The 22,600-nt window shown below is 41.5% G+C and overlaps 1 protein-coding gene across 3 annotated transcripts in view; it reads left to right on the plus strand.

The window, feature by feature from the left end:
* The window catches only part of fam114a1 (family with sequence similarity 114 member A1), a 60,606-nt gene that overhangs the window by 30,691 nt on the left and 7,315 nt on the right, over positions 1-22,600 (plus strand). For 2 of the 3 annotated variants that reach the window (XM_085968647.1, XM_085968653.1), the window contains exons 7-13: positions 1,579-1,728; positions 7,438-7,564; positions 9,623-9,708; positions 12,462-12,614; positions 14,237-14,376; positions 15,797-15,869; positions 16,371-16,424. In XM_085968647.1, coding sequence (XP_085824773.1) covers positions 1,579-1,728; positions 7,438-7,564; positions 9,623-9,708; positions 12,462-12,614; positions 14,237-14,376; positions 15,797-15,869; positions 16,371-16,424 — 783 coding nt within the window. The remainder of the gene's footprint in view (positions 1-1,578; positions 1,729-7,437; positions 7,565-9,622; positions 9,709-12,461; positions 12,615-14,236; positions 14,377-15,796; positions 15,870-16,370; positions 16,425-22,600) is intronic. The other variant, XM_085968663.1, reaches the window with a different exon arrangement.

Raw genomic sequence — 22,600 nt, forward strand, 5'->3', positions numbered from 1 at the left:
ATGGGGATAGTGCAGGAAAGTGGAGGTGAGGTAGAAGATCAACCAAGATCTTATTGAATGACAGAGCAGGCTTGAAGGGCCAAATGGCCTACTCCTGCTCCTAGTTCTTATGTTCACCCTGCTCCCCGGTGGTCCAGGTAGGGCCCCGCAGAGTTGTGGGCTTGGGCCCCTCCCTTTAATGAGATGAGCCTTTTCATGCGGCAGTGCTACGTAGCCCAGTGCGTCGCGCTACAGAATGCACCGCCCCTATATTTGGGGTTAGTGCTCTAAGAAGGAAGTGGAGTGTTTGAATTAGCGCTCCACCTCCCTCTTGGGGTGCTCTTTTTCACTGGCGCTAAATTTAGCGCCCAGGCAAAGTTAGCAACCCAAAATGGGCACTAATTAATTTTTCCCCCTAAAAGCTAGTGACTACTGTCATTACAAATACCATTACAAATACTAATTTCATTGCATATCCAAATATGTCATTGTGAAATCTCATCTTCACTAAACAGAACAGATTCATTTTGTATTGCTCATTTAAGCTTTTTGGTGACCAACAATTTTTGGGCAATGAAAGAGTAGTTTTTTTTTAATTGCTCTAGATCTTTTACATTTGTTTTTAAACCTATTTCACTACTTGATGCATAATAAGCCTCAAACAATGGTGTTTATATTTCTTTACAAGACTTGGTACAGTACTGCAGTACAGTTTACGTGCACTTCTCGTAAGCATTTGTCATGAATCTGATACGCACGTCAGAGGAATAAATGTGTTGTGTTCTTAGTAGTTAATTGTAGAGAAATCTATAAAAACTTATGACTGTTAATTTGCCGTTTCATGGTCATGGGTTTGTCAAATAGCTGAATCTTTCATGCTTACTTTTGGTATGTGTGATTAAAATTCATCAGTTCCCAGCTGAGGGATGTTATACGGTTCAGTTGGGAGGAATTGGCAGTGCATTAGTGTTAGATTATAAAGGAGTCCAATGTTTATCTCAGCAGAGGACTAGAAACTGGGCTAGTGCCAGACCATAGTAAGCCTCATTCATTGTGATTTCAATAACTACTAAAAGGGACTACTTTATCCATCAAGATGTAAACATTGGGCTCATATTGGAAAGGGTCAGGGGGCAGTATTCAACACTGCAGTGACAATTCAATCTTGCAATTTTCATAACCACCTAAAAAAATGCTATCGTGTAGATATCTTTGATTCTTGTTCCACCACTGTATCATGAGAAGGACACATTTCACTGTCTGCATCAGTGCAAACCACTTTATTCATATCTGTAGTATTATAGCTGTAGTGTATGTAACTGTTCTACCTTTAAGAGAACTATTGTATGTAACCGTCCACCTTTGAGAACTATTTTAGGTGTGGCACTACTTTATCCTGGCTGCTGTATACTGTGATACCGACGGTGACCACACCGGTATAGAAGTGCTGTGGCAGAATTTATTGGGCAGATTCGCCCTGACCTTCGAATAGTAGAGTCCTGTTTAAGTTACTCTTGTAGTCTGTGTATTACTTCGCTATACAACCCACAGACTTTACAATAGCACTGAGCTAATACATAATATATTTTTTCCAAATAGATGTTAAGAGAAGCAAAAGAAAAAGAGAAGCAACGACTTTATCAAATTACTGTAGAGAAGACTGTTCACTATGGGGTGTTATTTGATGACTTCCAAGGTCTTTCTCATTTGGAAGCTTTGGAAATTCTGTCTAATGAGAGTGAAATAAAAGTGAGTATTGAAAAGTTTCTCTTGCTGTCTTATTCTCTCCATGTTCTTTATCTGACTTTCTCTCTCTCTCTTATACTTTATTCTTTGAATTATGTTGCCAATGTCTGTTGTGAGTAAATTGAGCACAAAGAAATTTATGACAACAGTGATATTTCATTCCTTGTATTAGTTTTAATTAATCCATATACTGTTTATAAACAATGCATCTAAGGACCCAGCTAAAAGCCAAAGCACTTCTTTGTAAGGCAGAAAAATTATGCAGCAAGGCCATTTCATGACCATCATTATTTTGCACTTCCTGGGCAGTGTGAGCTTTGTGCAGGGAGTGAGATGAAGGGGCACCACAGAATATTAAATAGGAACAGGAATAGGCCATTCAGCCCCTCAAGCCTCTTCCACCATTCAGTGAGATCATGGCTAATCTGCGACCTAACTCCATATACCCGCCTTTGGCCCATATCTCTTAATACCCTTGGTTAACAAAAATCTATCTCTCAGATTTAAAATTAACAATTGATCTAGCATCAATTGCTGTTTGCGGAAGAGTGTTCCAAACTACTACCACCCTTTTTGTGTAGAAGTGTTTCCTAATTTCACTCCTGAAAAGTCTGGCTCTAATTTTTGGACTAGACCCCCCTAGTCCCAGAATCCCCAACCAGTGGAAATAGTTTCTCTCAATATACCCTTTCTGTTCCCCTTAATATCTTGAAAACTTTGATCAGACCACCCCTTAACCGTCTAAATTCTAAGGAATACAGGAAACTTTTTTATCCGGCACCAACGGGACCAGCGTAGTGCCGGTTTATCAAAAAGTCCAGATTACAGAGAGGTATAGTAAAAGGTACGAGAATTCCGTACACAGCAACAAATCCAGGCTTCCCTGTTGCTTAGCAACAGGTGCAGGAACTCTGGCCACAAGATCCAAGCGTCCCTGTTGCTTAGCAACAGGTGCAGGAACCTGGCCACAAGATCCAGGAACGGCCACTAATATGAATTAAAACTTACTTAAACCTACTCCTAAATTTTGCTGGTTAACAGAGATTTCCGGTTATTTCGGTGCCGGTAAATCGAGAGTTTCCTGTACAACCCTAATTTGTAATCTCCCCTCATAACTTAACCTTTTTAAGTCTGAGTATCATTCTGGTAAACCTATGCCGCACTCCCTCCAAGGCCATATATCCTTCCTAAGCATTCAGTCCTGATGAACTACATTTCTAAACTAGAGGGATATGGTCACTTAAATCTAAGCAGCTGCATTTAGGAATAAAAAGACGTAGCCTTTTTAAAGGCTCAGAAATTATTTTGCAATTTTCAGTCTTTGCATAAGCTGTATACGGGACAAAGAAGTAACAACCAAGAATGAAATGACAGAAAACCCATTGTACAGACAAATGGAGTTTGTAGGCAAGTAGGGGAATAGTGCTGTCCAACCACCATTTTGAAGTGGACATGCTGCTGCATGAGAGGGTGACAGTTAGGTTATCCTGTTTAAAACTCCAGGACGCCCTCTGCAAGAGGACTGGAGTGCCTGGCGGGAGGTATCAGCTATTCAGTGCAGTGTACAATACCCATAAGAGATTGGAACAAATGTAGAAGACTGCATGCTGTAACAAATCTGGCAAGGTAAGACTACCCAACAGTATCTTGTAGATGGTCCAAGATTCTGTGTTCCAAACTGTGTCTGTGAGCCTGTTCCACATTTATCGCTTGTCCATGCGAAGCATTCACACCTTACAGATCTATCATTACATCTTGTGCCTACCCTTACCTCAGCATATTTAGCAATATTAAAAAAAAATGTAAAGTGGAATCAAGCACTCAGAGTGCATGGTACAATGAGAGCTTTAACACGTATGATAACAAATGTACAATGAGTCATGTGAGATGACCTTGGAGTTTTTTTTATATGACTCGTGTGGAAACATTTGTATTATGCAAATCCTGTTGAAGCACAACCACAAAGGTAGCAAGGTACAAAGTTGAATTTTTTTCACTCCTGAAGTAATGGATTTTTTCAAATAAATAGGGAGAAAGTAAATAGATTTTTCTGGAGGATCTTCAGGAATTGATTTTCTTCAACTTTACTCTTTCCTCACTTCTCTCCTGTCATTCTTTGCTACTTTTTTTTTCCAATTTGTTTTTCTTTATCATTTGTTTATCATTCTTCTATACTAATTGGCTTAATTTCTTTTCCTCACATTTTCATTGTACTTTTTCACTCAGTTTTATCTTTCATTTATATTCAGCTGAGTACTTGTTACATTTTAATCCTATAATTTATTTCTCTTTCTTTTCAACCTCTGAACTGGTCAGTTGGAACTTACTCAGATGTTTTATTAGATGAGTGAAGGTGAATGTAAGTTTCAAATAAATACTAGAAAAAGTGACAACTGCAGAAGTGCTGATTGCTTCAATGAAAAATTTCCTAACATTCTTGGACCAACATTCAGATCTTGTCTTCAGATATGGGAAAGATTAAATGATGATGTAATTAAACTGAAAAGAAATTCTCCTTTTGTAGGGTAGAGCTTTCTTTGATGCTTAGGTTAGATTTTTCCTTCTATTTAATTCTCAGTGTTAATTTTGCCACTTGAGTTGCATTTACCAGTTCTTTATTTGATATATATTTGGAGTAGTTGCTGCTTCAGAGTCAGATATTATTGGTAAATCTGTAGACATTGCCATGATCCCTTTTGTATTGTCTGAGGATCAATAATACTCAGACTGCAGGAGAACAATAAAACAGGTATTTACTGAACAGAGTAATTCAAAACTGAAATACAGAAGCCTGCTATGGCTTTATATACAGGGGTGGTCACTGCCGGTACTGCAGTATAGAATCAGTTCTTCTCTTAAAGGCACATACACAACAATTCCTCCCCTTTTAGATAAACAGTACATAACATTCATTTAACAACTAAATAATAACTAATTACAATTACAATTTTCTCTGTACTATATACATCAACTGAAATAATCATTTATAAGTTCAGTCTTTGAGGAGGCTTCCTGATCCTGACTGGATAGCGCCTTTCTCAAGTATCCTGTTCTTGCGGCGGAGTTGATTCTGGTTCATTGTCATTGGTTGGTTCGTCAGCTTCCAATACCACTGCTTCTGAGGTAGACGCAATCTGTACTTCGGGTTGATTACCAGGTGCCCCTGCTCGTGGTATGGGTTTGGCTTGTTCTGTGACTCTAGAATCTGGTCAGCATGGCGTCTCACGATGCTCTCTCCAACGTCCACTGTGTACATTAGTGGTCCCTGCTGTGTGCATATCGTTCCTGGCTGCCATTTTTCTGTTCGGTAGTCGTGGGCCAAGACTGGTTGCCCTATCTTGAAGCTCCTGGTTGGCTTCTCATTTATGTGCTGGAATTGCTTATCCTCAACATCTCGTCTTATGTTTGGTTTGAGCAAATCCAGGCGACATCTTAGCCTTCAGTTGAAGAACATTATGGCTAGAGCTTGGTTGGTGACTGCATGTGTCGCATTCCGGTAAGCAAACAAGAAATTATCCACCTTGTGTTGTAGTGGTATGTCGTCATTATGCATTGCCTTTATTGCCTTTTTAAAGGTCTGAACAAACCTCTCAGCCAATCCATTTGTGGCTGGATGATATGGGGCAGATGTGTAATGCTTCACCCCATTCCTCAGAAACCTCCGGAAATCCTCTGACACATTGTCGGATCCATTCACGTCCCAATAATGGTGGTCCTCCATCTGGTAGTATATATAGATACAGTTTCTGTGTTTCCTTGCCGTTGTATTCAACTGGCACCCTTATTTTTCCTCTGGGGTAGACTTTTTGCCCCGTGTATGTCTTCAATACAATGGACGTGTCCTTCAAGGGTATGTGTGGGAATAGCCGCTCATAGTCTCGTCGATTCATGACAGTTAGGGCTGATCCTGTATCCAATTCCATCTTTACTTGGGACCCTGCTATCATGAGGGTGACCCAAATGGTTCGGTGATCCTCCTTTGCGATCACGTTGTGTAACTTTAGACAACTTAGTCTCCTGCTCCCGGAGTCATTATCACTCTCCTAATCTTCCGAACTACTGTCTGTCATTTTTTTTACTTTCTTGTACTTTTCCTTAGTAGTTATTGTAGTGTTGGTTTTCTTTCCCGACCTGCAGACTCTTGCTATATGTCCCATTTTCCCGCATTGCCTGCATACTTTGTCCTTAAACCAGCAGTCCTTCTGATCATGGGTTGTTCTGCCGCAGCGATAGCACTTTTCTGCTCCATACGCCATTTCGTTAGCGCTGTATTCTTGTGGTTTCTGTTGTATTTCCGCAGCTCCCCGTGCTGCTGCTTCGTAGGATACTGCCACGCTGAAAGCCTGTTCTAGCGTCAGGTCCTTTTCCGAAAGTAGTCATTTCTGGGTTCCTTCACTCTGGAGCCCGCAGACAAACTTATCCCGGAAGGTGTCTGCCAGTCCTGCTCCGAACTGGCAGTGCTTCGATAACTTGTGTCGTTCCGTAAGATAGTCAGCATTGTTCTCATCTTTGTGCTGGTTTCTTTTATGGAACTTGAATCTTTCTGCTATCAGCAGCGGTGTAGGGTTTAGGTGTTCCTGTAAGATATTCTCTTCAAAACTTTTCTCCATTGGTTTAGCTGGGGTAATTAAATTCCGCAATAGGCCGTACGTTCTCGCGCCCATCAAATTTAATAATACCGACGCCTTCTTTCCATTGGCCACCTCATTGGCATTGCAGTACACTTCAATTCTTTCCACATACGTGGTCCAGTCTTCTACCTCATTGTCGAAAACAGTGATACTGCCACTCTTCAGCATTTTGGGTGATTTAAAATGGCGCCTCCTGCGCTTTTTCTTCTTCCCCAATGTAATAAAATGGCGCCTCCCGCGCTTTTCCTTCTTCCCCAATGGAATAAAATGGCGCCTCCCGCGCTTTTCCTTCTTCCCCTTGCTGCCACGCTGCTCCCAGCGTTCTACAGGGTAATTGAGGCGACCCGTGGCTTCGGCGCGTATCACTTTTCCTTCCCCGCGTTCTATCCTCTCCACGCTGCCCTGTTCTTGAGCACCGACCGCGCCCTGTGCGCTCCACCCTCTCTCTTCCTCCCGACAACGCTGCACGGCCCCTTTGCAGAGCCGCTCGATCGAGCCCGCCGCAGTCCAGAAGGGTCAGCGCACTACCTGCTACCAGCACGACTTGCTGGAACACCTCGACTGGGGAGCCAGGCCCAGCTCTCCACAGCCTCCCCTGCAACTCTCCGATGGATCCCTGGGCGGTTGCCCGCGGTCGACGCCCGCCGTTCTGACTTCGACCTCCAAGAAGCTTCTCTTCAGGGAAAAGACCCACGTGAGGTGATGCAGTACTGCAGGTGAGTTCGAACCTGCCCGTCGCCAGTGTAGCGTCCGAGGATCAATAACATTCAGACTGCAGGAGAACAATAAAACAGGTATTTACTGAACAGAGAGTAATTCAAGACTGAAATACAGAAGCCTGCTATGGCTTTATATACAGCGGTGGTCACTGCCGGTACTGCAGTATAGAATCAGTTCTTCTCTTAAAGGCACATACACAACACCTTTAACGAAACAATAGAGCACCATTACCTTGGGGAGAGATTCCACAGTATTGTCTTCTCCCTTGCTAGTGCTACATGTAAAAAGTATTGTATAAATAATTATGATCTAGGTGTGTGGTTTTATTCACTTTATTGAAGATTGACTTCTGCTTTTCCAGGTTCAATCAGTTTTGATGTCCCTCACAGGAGAAGAATTGGAGACCCTGAGGAAGGACCTGATCAGTATTAAAGATGTCTTCTTATTGAAAGAATTAAATATAGAGGAAGAGCAAGAGGAGGAAAAAGGTATACTAATATGATACTAGAGTCTCTCTGCTCAGTTTCTCAAAAGGTGATGAAAAGAGCCGGCACTAGAAAGCTAATCAGAAATGACAATTATGATGCAACTACAACTGAAGGATTTAAATTTTTGCTTTCATAGGGAATTTTAATCTTCAGATTAACTATTCTAGGGATTCTGGATTCCTTGGGCTATTTTAGCCAAATAGTAGGTGCTGTGTCTTGGGCCTATCCAATCAGACATTAATATGTATATTAAAATCAATTTAAACTTTATTTATGACAGACTTCAAAATCAACAAAGTAGCAATGTTTCATAGTGGTAAGAGGATAGCTCGCTATTTTCTGCCGTGTAGTTACCTTATCTAAAAACAGGACACAACCATCGCAATGAAACTATCTCTGTCCAGGGAACTGCCCCAGCTGCAGTTCTTCTGTGGAGGATTCCTGTAGTAGTTCAAATCCTAGGTGCAGTCTCGCTATTTTTACACCCTTATGACTATTACGTGACCGTCAGTATGGCTCACCAGCTGTTTTCTCCTTTGTTCCCAGACTTTCACTTTATTATTTGTCAGCAGATGGTGCTCTTTTGCTGAAGTAATTCTTCAGTCCTTGTACCTCCTATCAATGGGTACCAACATCCAGCATATTCTTATTTTCTCAGCTGCAATGTGCTCAGTAAGCAAATCATAGGCAGTACTACACTAGAATCTGGTGGCTTCCCTGATTAACCCTTTCCATTCCTATCCATTACATTTACCTAAACTACTTATGCAACAGCTGGCCTGTTTTTTAAAATGTTTCAGCCTATATGGAATGACAGTTAAACAATTCCCTAATATTACTACCCAGATGCCAGTAGTAGGTTTATTACTAAAATGATGAATACTTTAAAATGCCTTTAATTAAAGGCATAGTTTGCTGTGCTTCTTATTTTTCTCTCTTACTCTCCCTTAACTAGGCATTTTTCTTCTCTCTCCACTATTTTAATCTTCATATTTCTTCTATTACTTTAACGTTTATTTTATCTTGTTCACCAGAATAAAATCAGGGCTTAAATGGTTCAATTATGAGGACAAGTTGCATAAACTTGCTTTGTATTCCCTTGAGGTTAGAAGGTTGAAGGGTGATCTAATTGAGATGCATAAAATGATAAAAGGATTTGATAGGGTAGATACAGAGAAGCTATTTCCTCTGGTGGGGGAATCCAGAACAAGGGGGCACAATCTTAAAATTAGGGGTAGGTATTCAGGAATGAAATCAGGAAGCATTTTTTCCCCACACAAAGGGTAGTGAAAATCTAGAATTCTGTCTCCCAAAATGCTGTGAATGCTGGGTCAATTGAAATTTTCTAGATCGACATTTTTTTATTAAATAAGGGTATCGAGGGATATGGATCAAAGGCGGGTAAATGGAGTTGAGGTACAGGTCAGCCATGATCTAATTAAATGGCGGAACAAGCTTGAGGGGCTGAATGGCCTACTCCTGTTCCTATGACAGTGAAAAGAATCAGTTTTGCTACAGGAAGGAGTTATTGCAGGGTATGTCACCTCAACTGTTCTAGGAACATAGAGAGCTATTCTTACTGACAGCAGTAAGTTACATGTTACATAATCTATGCTAGCTGAGGAATGGCACATAGTATAGGAGGGGCAAAGCAGTTTAAAAAAAAAAAAAAAAAAATTTAGCTTAATATTTCCCAAACAAAATTTACCCGGCCTTTTGTCTTTAAACTCACCAGAAGCAAAAACTCAACATACACAGATCCAAATATCTTGCCATCATATCAGATTAACACATTGCAGAATTTAGATTTCCCAAATAATTCTGCAATCCTCCCAAAATAAGTTCATTACGTGAATGAGAATGTTCTCTGTACTGTACAATCAAATAAAATAATTTACCACTACTTCAGTGGGAGATTGGACGTACAGTACAGATGCTAGATTATCTTGCATGAATGGTGTGACATGCTGATGCTTTAGGAAGAAACCATTATCACCTGTAATTTCTGTTAACCTGAATGTAGTGCAGTAAAGAGGTGAAATGCTTTTTTGTTTCTAGCAGATGATGGTGAGGAATTTGTGAACATGTTAACTGAGTTGCTATTTGAGTTGCACGTGGCTGCCACTCCAGACAAGCTCAACAAGGCAAGTAGATGTTGTGAATAATTACAGTACATTTGCCATAGTTTTTGGGGAGGCACAGCAATTGCTTAACTGCGATGGTAATGTTGTGTGTGGGGGAGCACTCTTGGTGTAAATTACTTGCCCTTTTGTGTGTTCTACATTGCTCTTTTTATTAAAGCATTAATTCTTAATTTAAAACTTCTTCCTCGAGGTAGAAGAGAGAGAGAGACCTTTCAATCACATTACTCTGATGCTAGACAGTGTGATCTGGGAGAATATATATGCTACTTGACATTCATTTACAAACTAATCAGAATCACTACCTCCCTCTAATAGCCATTCTTCTTGTGTAAGCTAAAATGGTGAGTATTTGCATACTATTCATATGAGCCTGATCCTATCCTCACCCAAAGTCCAACCAATTGTACCTTTCAGCGGAGATCGCTACCCAACAATCAGGAGCAGCCATTCTCTAGCCTGGCCACTCTCTGGCCAATTATAGTGGTCCTTTCTAAACCTTGGTTTACTAAATTTGTACGCACTGGGGATCATTTCTGAGATCTTCCTGGTCTCTATAGCTCAATATTGCACCGCATGCATTTACCCAGTGAGCCATTAGGGACTTTTTAATACAAAGTGGACTGCTTTTAAAAAGAATTATATCTTGTAGTCAGCCAGTAAACAAACAATTCATTACTGGCTGAGAGCATTACTTTAACACATATCCTGTCATATTTTGCTGGTTGGAGAACTGTGTAGAAATGTCCAGAATATTTAAACCATATGAAGCATTTATCTCATTATTGTTTGCAGGACCTTGCTGTGCGCAATTTGGCTGCTGGTTTTCTCTAACAGCATCTACAGATCAAAAGTACTTCATTGGCATTGAAATGCTTTTGCGACTTTTCTTTAATTCAATCTATACATATTTTACATGGTTTCAGTCAAGCTTTCAATTGAAATAACATTGTTGGTTATGCGAACAGCTCCATTTAGGAAAAGCAACGTTTTAAAAAAAAATTTAATATCGTCAATTTCATATTAATGTCAAATGATCTGAGCTGTTATTTCCTTGTATAAATTGCAGCATTGGAATACCTTATGGCTATTCTGACCAGTCTTGAATCTATACGTAGCCACTAAGTCTATTTTCCATTTGGATGTATGACTAGTGAGTGTAATTCACATTGTGATGAATAAATCTTATGCTCGGGCACTATTCCAAAAGGAACTGCAAACTACCATTGAAAATGAACTACTCTCCCACCAGTACAATCATCATATTCTTGATCCTACAACTACTGTTACTGAGACATTATGGGGCTTTTTCCTTTATTGTACAGCTGTTCAGAAATGGCCTACTGGCGTTATTCGGTTTTGAAACAAACAAGACAATATACTAGTGTATCCATTACATCAGATGTGGTTCCAGTTACATTGCTTGCCCTTTTAACCCTGTGTGTTCTGCAAGGAGTACAAGTACTTGAATTAAATAGAATTATTTAGATGCAAAATTTCTCTGATGACAAGGGTAACTTATTACTGTATAGGGTTACACCCATTTCTAAATTGATTAAATGGTTAAAATAACTTGCATTTTTGGTTGCATGATAGTTGGAACTCAAAATAAGTGAATTGTGCTTTACACAAATAATGCGCAAATTATGATAGTTGGGTTCAATTGGTGAAAGTAAATTGTGTAACCTTATCTAAGGTATTTATCCAAGAAAATTTCCAAATGTGGATCGAGAGACCTTGCAGTGGCACACTTGGGTGAACAGATACAAATTAGTAAAGCCAGAAAGCAATTTTTAAAAATCATTGGGGCAGAATTTGCGGTCAGTATTGATGGCGAACTCGGAGCCGTCATACCGTCTTTGAAATTGACCAAGTTCAGGATATACCGAACTTGTGACCTGTCAAGTTCCGACTTGACAGATCATTCGCTACACCTGTATTATCATCATTGCTGGCGCAGAGTTGGGCTAATTACTTACCAACTGCCCAGCAATTATGCAGGAAATTTTTACGGCTGGTGCAAACAGGCGCAGGAGCCTGTTTGCACAACGTAAGGGGAGGGGGCTGTGGGTGAAGCATCAAAACAGCAGCTTGAGTGCTCTAAAAGGGATCCCTGTTTATTTTACCATGTGCTTTGCTGAAATGACATGTTTTACAGCACTTCAGGGCAATGAAGTTCAGTGAATGGGTTTGACTGTCATGATCAACTTCCTCAGAACTGTAAGATTTAAGTTAAATTTAGCAGGGCTGTTGTTTTAGTGCATTTAATTGAAGATTGGGGGGAAAAAATCACTCCATTTTCATATTGTGGGTAATGAGGCGCAGCGCTTAACCAGGGATAAGTGGACCATGGTCACTTGATTATTATGGACTACCACTGTTATCCCATGAGTCAGATCAATGGTGTAATATGTGAATTTAAAATTTGATTGATATCGGGCATCGGAGATTTCTGTTTCCCGATTGGCACACCGCCCCACGTAATCCCTGTTACGCTAATGCGCCCCTGGGATCCGTGGGCCACTACGCTGCGCACAACTCCGCAGCGAAACAACCCCAGTTTCCGAAGAGTGCCTCGCACCAATTAAGTGTGGATTTCTTTTGGAGGTCGGCAGCTTCCTCCTTAGTTACGCCGTCGACTGCAATTTCAGGGCCATTGTTACTATAAACTTATATTTTATGTTTTACAATATATGGTTTTAAAGAGGAGATTTATGTAATGCTGTGGTCCTAATTGACAGCACTCACTTTTCCAGGCAAGGATAAAGGCTTATGATTGGGTGAAAGAGACCAATGCTTTGCTTGCAGCAGAAGCTGAAGAAAAGATTACAGAGGCAAATAATGAAAAAGATGAACAGGAAGAGAAACAAAAACACAACGGAAGTCAAAAAGACAAAATATCTGTAGAGGTGAGGTTGCCCTAGGATGTGAAGTATCTGAAACTGCTTACATTGAAAGATATTCTGAATAAAAAAATTTTTTAAAGTTCAAAGCTTTATTTCACCTATGATATTTAATGGCATTCTAATTGTGGATAAATTATGTAAACTGTGCCTTCTAGTTTCAATATAAAGGCTGTAGCTTATGACTAAATTTAAATATGATGTGGGTAGTTCAGGATAAATAAGTTTTACATGGGATCTATAAATTTTGGTTCCATAATTTACATGATTACATTAAAAAAAAATGAACTGGTCATTCATTTCCTTACTCCTTATGAAATTTTGGTGTGCACAAAATGCCTGCCATATTTAGTCAACATAACAGCCATTACACTTCAAAATAATTAATTGGGCATCTTGAGAAAATTAATGGCCTGGATTTTGCAGCGAGCAGTGAAGAAATGGCTTTCACCATTCACCTTGCGTACAGTTGCCTAGAGATGCCTAGAGACTTTTAGCGGGCTTGTCAGCGGGGACTTCATCATCCAGTGTCTGTTGGGGATCTGTGAGCATGTAAAGCAGCAGGGAGGCTCTTAAACCAATCAGATTGAAGAACCCTCACTGAGAGACACAGACTGCAAAGCAGAAAGTAAGAAACCGGAAATATAAATTACATTTAAATCATTGTACAGGAATCACGATAAAGATTGGGACATACCCATGGGATTAAGGGAAAGACATGAGAAAAACGTATTAATTTTTTTTTGTTTTAAATCTGCAATATTAATTTTCTTGGGGAATGTGATGCCACACTTGTAACATTAATTTTTCAGGGCCAGAGTGGTTTCCAGCAGTAATTATCACTTACTATACCATTAAAAACTCAGTTATTCCTGATTGTACAAACCCTAACTTTTTCAACTGTCCTTAGAGTGAGACTAGTGGGTAATTAGCATATGTTCCTGCCATTACAGTGATCTCTACAGATTCCATCAGTGAAGATGGCAACAGCGCAGCCAGTGGAGGAGCAGGGTATCACTGACTGTAACTTCCAGATTTCTGCGTTAAACTGCGCATGTGCGGTTGTCAGAATTTACTGTCCTTTTACCCAGTAATAGCGGCGAGCACCGACAGGCTCACGTTATTAGTGCAGCAACATCCAGGCCAATAAAGCATTATATAAACTCAAATTCATTCTTTTTAATGTTTTTACAACTAGAATTAATAATCTAAGAACTCCTCAATGGCTCAGTTATCCATTGAATAACTGAGTCAAACAGACCTAGAAGGTGCCAGGTTCAATCTCTAGTCTGCTGAATTAGCTGATATCAGATGGGACAGCGGCAGGAGAATTACCCAGTGCTCCTGGGTTATGGAGGGCAAAATGGCAGGTTCTTAATCTTAATCCAACAAGTTCTGCTGGAAGCGCCTAAGTGCACGTAAAGTGGGGATAGGATTGGGCTTGGCTGTGGTGCCTCTGCGGAGACATTGCTTGTCGGTGCTCATTATTGAGGATTATACATGGTAATGACCATTTGGGCAAGATAGTGTAAGGTGGCTGGCGCCTTTGGAAGTCTAACCCAGCAAGGAGGGATGGGGCAAAAATTGTAGAGAAAAATATTTGTTAAAAAAAACTGTTTTGAATGCAGGATGTTTTGATGTTGTCCATTGAGAGCCTGGCTGAGGTAACCGCACGCTGCATTGAGCAACTCCATAAGGTGGCTGAGTTAATCCTTCATGGACAGGATGTGGAGAAGCCAGCATTGGATCAGGCTAAAATTCTCACTGCGTAAGACCTAAAATCTAGATTGTCGATCATCATTTGGGATAGTTTTATTTGATTTAATCGAAAATGTGTGTGTTCTGTATACCGTGATTAGGAAAGAACCGTGATAAGAAAAGCAGGGAACACTGCTTTATATTATGGTTACTTTTTTGCTAAAATTAGAAAACAGGAAAACATCTCTCTGAATGTTGAAATAATATATCTTTGTGACAGCAGAGTTCATAACAGAATTCTTGCAAAGGCAGTATTGTGCAGGAGATGGAGTTTGCTGCCAATATTTGTTTTTAAAATGTGCTCCTTTTCAATATTTTTCCTTCTAACCCTTCCCACTTAACCTAAAGAAGTGTGCGTTAGGTCTCTGCTTCTCTTTAACTGGCTGCAGAGAAGTTCCATGGCTCAGTTAGTAGCACCCTCACCTCTGAGTCAGAAGGTTGTGGGCTCAAGTCTAACTCCAGAGACTTGAGCATAAAAATCTAGGCTGACACTCCAATGCAGTATTGAGGGAGTGCTGCACTGTTGGAGGTGCCGTCTTTCAGATGAGACGTTAAACCGAGGCCCTGTCTGCTCTATGTGCCATGGGATCTTTTACGCCCACCTATTTCGAAGAAGAGCAGGAGAGTTATCCCCGGTGTCCTGGCCAATATTTATCCCTCAATCAACTTCACTAAAAAAACAGGTTCTCTGGTCATTATCGCATTGCTGTTTGTGGGAGCTTGCTGTGCGCAAAATTGGCTGCCGTGTTTCCTACATTACAACAGTGACTACACTTCAAAAGCACTTAATTGGCTGTAAAACGCTTTGGGATGTCCTAAGATCATGAAAGGCGCTATATAAATGCAAGTCTTCTTTCGAATGTTCAAATTATCTTCATTATTTACGGACTAAAATTATTTTAAGTCTCCATGTGAAAAGCTATTATTTTCTTAGCTTGTTGTGGGCATACGATGAGATCTTTCAATTCTTGTCTTAAGAATTGTAGTTATTTTCTTTAGTTATAATAGTTTTATATCTGCTTTAGTTATAATAGTTTTATATCTGCTTTAAATAAGAGTTTATGACGTGATCTTTCATTCTGCTTTTTATCACAATTACACTTGAGGTAAAACTCATCTAATCTATTCAACTTTGTCAATTGTGATTCAGGAGGCCCTATAACTACTTATCCCATCATCCATTACTTCTCTGAAAATGAATATCACGATTCAGATTAAATAATACGGCTTCTTTTCACTGTTACTGGCTGAGATGCGTAATAAATCAGAACATGTTTGAGCATTTAGTTTAGTCTTGCATAGCTTTTCTTAGATTGCATGTGAAAGCTTTCTATATAACTATCACCCAGCATTTGTATGCAAGTTTGATTGTTTAAGGTTTGTTTTATAAATCACATTTTATGATCCTATTTTATTTTATGCTGATCCAGGTTAACTGTTGCTATGTGTAAGGAAGTGTCCTCGCTCTCCAAGAAATTTGCTTCCTGTTTGACTCAAGCAGGGGTAAGTTATTGTAATTATACATTAAATCACTTTTGACGTAAGTTTGCAGAAGATGCCTGCGTCAAACTGCTTTTATATGGACTTAAAGGTGATCAGTTGGCTTAATGGATATCTCACAGTCCAAAAGAAGTTCAATATATTCTGGGTTGGACCATTAATTGGAGCACCACAAGTTAAGAGTTCCATGAAGTAAGAATGTGCATTGCTGAGAAAATGCAGGGCAAAAGATAATTCACTGAGCAACTCTGTAAATAGGATTATTTTATAAACCTATATTAATTGCTTTATATAACAAACACGGACTTCTGCTTACTATTCATAGTAATTAAACCTAGAAGTACCTGCTTAAAATGTTTTGTTTTGAATTTTAATCATACCGATCTTCAAATTATGTTATAGGATATGAACGTTTTTGAAATTCTTTCCATAATTTAAAATAAGGCAGATTTTTAAAAATTGCATTTTAATTGCTTTTGTGTAATTTTCTACTTATTTTTACAGGCTAAAAAGAAGGCAGAAGTTTTAAATCCACAGATAAATACTGTATTATTGGAGGTGAGCTTTACATATTTTAAAAATAAGTCCTATACAGTGCTCCCCAGTGTAGCTCTTTGTTTTATGTGGGGTAATGGTGATATATCTCACCTACCATTAACATTTGCTTAAACACTAAGATGTCTAATTTAATTTTCAGAATAAGGGAAACTGTTTTTAATTTAGTTTTTAATTAACTGCAGGCTGAGTATGTAAAGTCTGTCTGATCTCGCATCTTCGAAATTAGCAGAACAGAAGGAGGCCATTCAGTCATTGAGGCTGTGCCAGCTCTCTGAAACAGCTATCCACTTTGTCCCATTCCCCTGCATTTTCCCCCATACCCTTTTACATTTTTACTTTTTAAAATGTATGTCTACACTTTTAAAAGCTATTATAGATCCTCTTTCCACATCTGTCTCTTGTAGGACTTGTCTTATAAATGAGCAATGGGATGCCGTCAGTGAGGAGATAGTTCGGGTACAGACTAGATACATTCCCATGAGGGGGGCAAAGAATGGTATTTAAAGCTAGAGCTCCCTGGATGACTAAAGATATAGAGATTAAAATGAAACCGAAAAAGGTGGATTATGCTAAATGTCAACCTTCACCACACGGACTGTAGCAGTTCAAGAAGGCGGCTCACCACCACCTTCTCGAGGACAATTAGGGATGGGCAATAAATGCTGGCCTTGCCAGCGACAACCACATCCTGTGAATGAATTTTTAAAAAGTTGATAACCAAGCAGAATACAGAAAGAAGACGATGCTGCCATTGTCACAGTAAAGGAGGGGGCAGTGGAGAAATTTGATGGGCTAAAAATAGATAAGGAGGAGATACTTAAGGTTGGCAATGCTCAAAGTAGAAAAGACACCCGATCTGGGTGGGATGCATCCTAGGTTGTTGAGGGAAGCAAGGGTGGAAATTGCGGCGCCTCCGGCCACAATCTTCCCATCCTCCTTAGATATGGGACTGGAGTATTGCAAATGTTACAGGCCTGTTCAAAAAAAGGGGAGAAGGATAAACCCAGAAACTACTGCCAGTCAGCTTAATGTCGGTGGTGGGGAAACTTTGAGGCACTAATCCAGGACAAAATTAATTGCCACTTGGAAAAATGTGGGTTAATAAATGACAGCACGGATTTGTTGAAGGCAAATGATGTTTGACTAACTTGATTGAGTTCTTTCATGAAGTAATGGAGAGGGTTGATGAGGATAGTGCAGTTGATGTTCTGTATATGGACTTTCAAAAGGCATTTGATAAAGTACCACATAATGGACCTGAAGCCCATTGGATTAAAGGGGTAGCGGCTGCATGGATAAGAAATTGACTACAGGACAGGAAGCAGAGAGTAGTGATAGTGGTTGTTTTTCAGACTGGAGGGAAGTGTGGTCTCCCCCAGGATCGGTGTTTGGGCTACTGCTCTTTTTGATATATGTAAATGACATGGACTTGGGTATACAAGGCATCATTTCAAAGTTTGCAGATGACACAAAACTTGGAAATGTAGTAAACCGTGAGAGGGGTAACAGACTTCAGGAGGACCTAAGACAGATTGGTGAAATGGGCAGACATGTGGCAGTTGAAATTTAACAGAAATGTGAAGTGATTTGTGTGCTAGGAAGAATGAGAAGTGGCAATAGGAACTAAATGGTAGGGTGCAGCAACAGAAACCTGGGGGTGTATGTACACAATTCTTTGAAGGTGGCAGGACAAGTTGAGAAGGCTGTTAAAAAAGCATCTGGGATCCTTGACTTTATAAATAGAGGCCTAGGCTGTGAATTTGGAGGCGGGTCCGCTGTCAAAATAGCAAAGATTGACAGCGGGTAGGAAACCCGCTGTCAACCCGCCTCCACTCTAGTCTCCCAGTTGTCGGGTCTGTCAGCGGAGAACTGACCTGACACCAAGTGACGGGATACATTTGAGCTTTCTAAATGGCTTGTTAAGAGCTAATTTAATACAATTTTGAGGCTTCCTTCCAATTTTACGTTCTCTTTCCCCCCCCCCCCCCCCCACGGGTTACCCGCTGTTCAGGGAACACGCCAGCCCAGCCTGGCGTGATTTGAGTCTGCTCTGATATGTCTGGTAAGCTGACAGCTGCAGAAGTGGTGTAAAGGATGCCATGTTGCAGATGGTGAGTTTGAGTGCAGAAAATGTTGGTTACTGCATTTTTAATACATAATAGAGATTTCTTTAGCTTACAAGTTTTTAGATCCAACTGTACGTCCAGTGCCACCTCATTGGGAGAACCTCTCTCACCAGTGACAGATCGCTTCTGTCATCTCACCTGCAGCTGCCATCTATTGCAGCAACATCGGTGCCCTTGGAAAAAATCAGACCTTGGTCCTCCGAATCCTTCCACAATCAACCCCACCAACAACATCACTAATCTTCTCCACCATCCCCTGAAGCTGCACTGGACACAAGGCATCAGCTCCTGACACCACCATGGCCAGATTTATTTCACTTGACACTGTTAACCCTGGCTGCCACATGTGCCAGGTTGACACCATCCCATACCGACACCATCCCATACCAGCACCATGAGGCATCCCTTTAATGTCCAAGCCATTCCATGCACACTCATCACTATAGTGGGAGGGAAGTTATGTCTGAACATTCACTGGAACTCCATAAGACATTTCTCAAGGTGTGCTCAGATCTGTCCAATAAGGGGCAGTTTGGGAAAAATAGATTTCACTGTATGACAACACATTGCCAGAAACTTCACATGGACATTGGCTAAACCTCTCAAGTGCCTACCCTTGTGTGTTGTTAGTTGGTATGTTTGTAGTAGTATGAGGGGTGGCTAGTGAGCTGGGGAAGTGATAAAATAGATAGTTGGGTGGAGGTGCAGGGTAAGTTGGAGTGAGTAAGGATGTGCAGGCGAAGTGTATGGAAGGCAGAGTGATGGGGATGTGTTGAGTGGCACAGCAGGGTGAGTTTGAGTGTGGCTTTGCAGTAACGTTTTGTGATCCACTGAGATCATTGAAAGGTTGGCGCCACTGCAGCCAGGGACCCCTAACGACATCCCTGCTTTTGCCCTCCTGTGCAATGTGCAACCAGGCTGCGTTGGTGTCCTGGGGAGATCTCTTCCGCCCTTGGAAGGGAAGAGAACCTCCCTGCGTGCTCTGACTCCCTCCATAAGCATATGGAGGGAGTCATTGGAGAGCCTGGGTGCAAGCGTCCAACTTTGTGCAGTACTTGTCAGTGTTTGCACCTCCTCAATGCTGTCAAACACTGACAGAACAACTGTCAAACTCCATGTGGACCTGGTCCCTTTAAGGAAACTGGCTGATGACGCATCATCAAATGACGTCATCAGACCGGCTTCCTGTTAATTGCCTGGGAAGCCCGCAGGACGGGCTTAACAAGGCCAATCAAGGGAAAATCTCGTTTACAGAGCGGCTGCAGCCAGGTTCGTGACTGGAACCCGGAAGTCAGCTCTCCCGCCACCATCCTGCCTCTGCTGGGAAATTCACGGCCCTAGAGTACAAAAGGAAGAAAGTAATGCTACACTTTTATAAAACACTGGTTAGGCCCCATCTGGTGTATTGTGGCCAATTATGGGCATCACACTTTAGGAAAGATGTCGAGGCCTTGTGCAGAAGAGATTTATTAGAATGGCACCAGGGATGAAAGACTTCAGGTACGTGGAGAGACTAGTGAAACTGGGCTTATTCTTAGAGCAGTGAAGGCTAATGGAAGATTGAATAGAGGTGTTCAAAATCATGAAGGTTTTGATAAGAGTAAATAAGGAGAAATTATTTACATTGGCAAAAGGGTCAGTGACCAGAGGACACAGATTTAAGGCAAAAGAACCAGAGGCGACATGAGGGAAAAAAATGACAGCGAATTATGATTTGGAATGCACTGCCTGAAAGGGTGGTGGAAGCAGATTCAATAATAACTTTCAAAAGGAAATTAGATACATATTAGTGGAAAAATTTACAGGCCTTTAGGGAAAGAGAAGGGAAGTAGTGCTAATTGGATAGCTCTTTCAAAGAACTGGCACAGGCACGATGGGCCAAATGGCCTCCTTCTGTGCTGTATCATTCTATGATTCTGTGCCATGTCCCAGCAACCTTCTACTTCAAAACATTCTCCTAATCTCTTCCTACTTTCTTTAGGTGATAATTTATGCCCTCTAGTTATCAGCTCACAAACCAATGGAAATAATTTTCCCCTGTTTACCCCATAGAGGGCTTGTTAGTAAAATTAAGGTACACCGTATTAGAGAATGAAGCAACTTGGATAGCAAGTTGGTTAAAGTACCAAAGATATTTGCAGATAACCCCAAAATAGTGGTTAACTGTGGAGTCATCTTTATGCGTCTTCAGGAGGGCATGAACTGGTGAGTAGATTGAGTAGATGAATGTGAGGTGATAGGGCAAAGGAAGGAGGGGACGAACAAGGGACCAGAGTAAGAGGAACGGAGATTTCAGTGTGGGAATGTTGTAGGGCTGGAGAACATTGCAGAAATGGAGGGTGAGCCGTGAGGCCATGTAGAGATTTCAACACAAGGATGAGAATTCTAATTCCGAGGCATTAGGGGACTAGGAGCCAATGTAGGTCACCGAGCACAGGGTACTTGACATGGGATAGGACTTAGGCAAAAGAGTTTTGGATGATAGATAAACGAATTAATATACTATAAATAATCGTTTGAATAAAGACTTTAACTAAGAGAGCAAGAGAAGTGGCCGGAGATAAAGGTAGGTCCAACTTTTAAGACTCTTGGGGGGAGAAATTCGGTTGGTTAGTGCCTGGGAGGGGGGCGCGCGCGCGCGCTAAGGGGTTAGCGACCGGGTGCGAAAAAAGCAGTGACGCCTGTGAACTTCAGTGCCGGTTACCACCTGGGCCTCTGGCGCCTCAGATCGTGATGTCATAAAGTGCGCAGCGCCCCGTTATCGCCTCCCGCCCTCTGCTATATTGCCGGGTGTGAACAACGGCAGGAAGAGGAGGCGTTTTCAAATTGGCTGGCCGTTTGGGGAATGCTAATTAAAGGGAATGGATTTCCGGTAGGCCAAACTTTATTATTTGCGCCAGTCTAGTGCCTGCTCAAAGTTTTTGAGATTTCATTGCTGCAGGATGTCCAAGCCCTCCACTTTGTGAGTGTGTTTGGAGCTGTAATGGCAATCGCGCAGGTCGCCTTGCAAAGCAGAACTGCCGACAAGTAGGTTGTGCACCATCATTGGCCCTTCTCTTTCAGCAAGGGAAGCAGCCTCTGTTGCCGTTAGCAATGCGCTCCAAATTGTTCAGCGCTCTGCTGCTACCGCTCCACTCTCGGACTTTAGCGCCCTAAGAGAAGTGGTTAGCGCTTGATTTAGTGCTCCACTTCCCTCTTGGAGCGCTAAAGCTGAATTTCCTGGCCGGAGAGAATCAGCAGCGCTCGGCGCTACCTTTTCTTTTCAAAAGTTAGTGCCCCAGTAATTTCTAGCCCTTGGTATTAAGTTTATTTCTGTAAGTTAGTTAATAGTCTATTAAATAGAGGCATGGCAGGGTACCACCGTCCTATGGAATGCACATCCTGTGCCATTTGGCAACTCCAGGATGCTTCCTGTGTCCTGGACAAACACTTGTCCAGAAGTATTGTCAGCTGGAGGAGCATGAGTTCTGGGTTTTGGGAGCATCACTGCAGTGCATCCGTGAAGCTGAGCGCTACGTGGCTAGTACGCTTCAGGAGGTGGTCACCTTGCAGCATAAGAGTGTGCAGGCAGAGAGGAAATGCGTGACCGTCAGACAGACAAGGAGGACCAGGCAGGTAGTGCAGGAGTCCCCTGAGTGCACCTCACTCTCATCAGTGGTAAGGGCGATGGTTCTTCTGGGGAGCACAGCCAGAGCCAAGTCCATGGCACCATGGGCGGCTCAGCTGTACAGGGGGGCAGAGGAAGATTGGAAAAGCAATAGTGGTAGGGGATTCGATAGGGGAACAGATTCCTGCGGCCACAGACATGATTCCAGGATGGTATGTTGCCTCCCTGGTGCCCGGGTCAAGGATGTCACTGAGCAGCTGCAGAACATCCTGAGGGAGGAGGGTGAACAGCCAAAGGCTGTGGTCCATATCACTATCAACGACTTGGGTAGAAAGAGGGATGAGGTCCTGCAGACAGATTTTAGTGAGCTAGGAAAGAGATTAAAAAGCAGGGCCTCAAAAGTAGTAATCTCCTGATTACTCCCGATGCCATGAGCTAGTGAG

The sequence above is a fragment of the Somniosus microcephalus genome, chromosome 2 (assembly GCF_052327205.1).
Source record: "Somniosus microcephalus isolate GS21.2 chromosome 2, FLI_Smic_1.0, whole genome shotgun sequence".
In the NCBI taxonomy this organism is placed as follows: domain Eukaryota; kingdom Metazoa; phylum Chordata; class Chondrichthyes; order Squaliformes; family Somniosidae; genus Somniosus; species Somniosus microcephalus.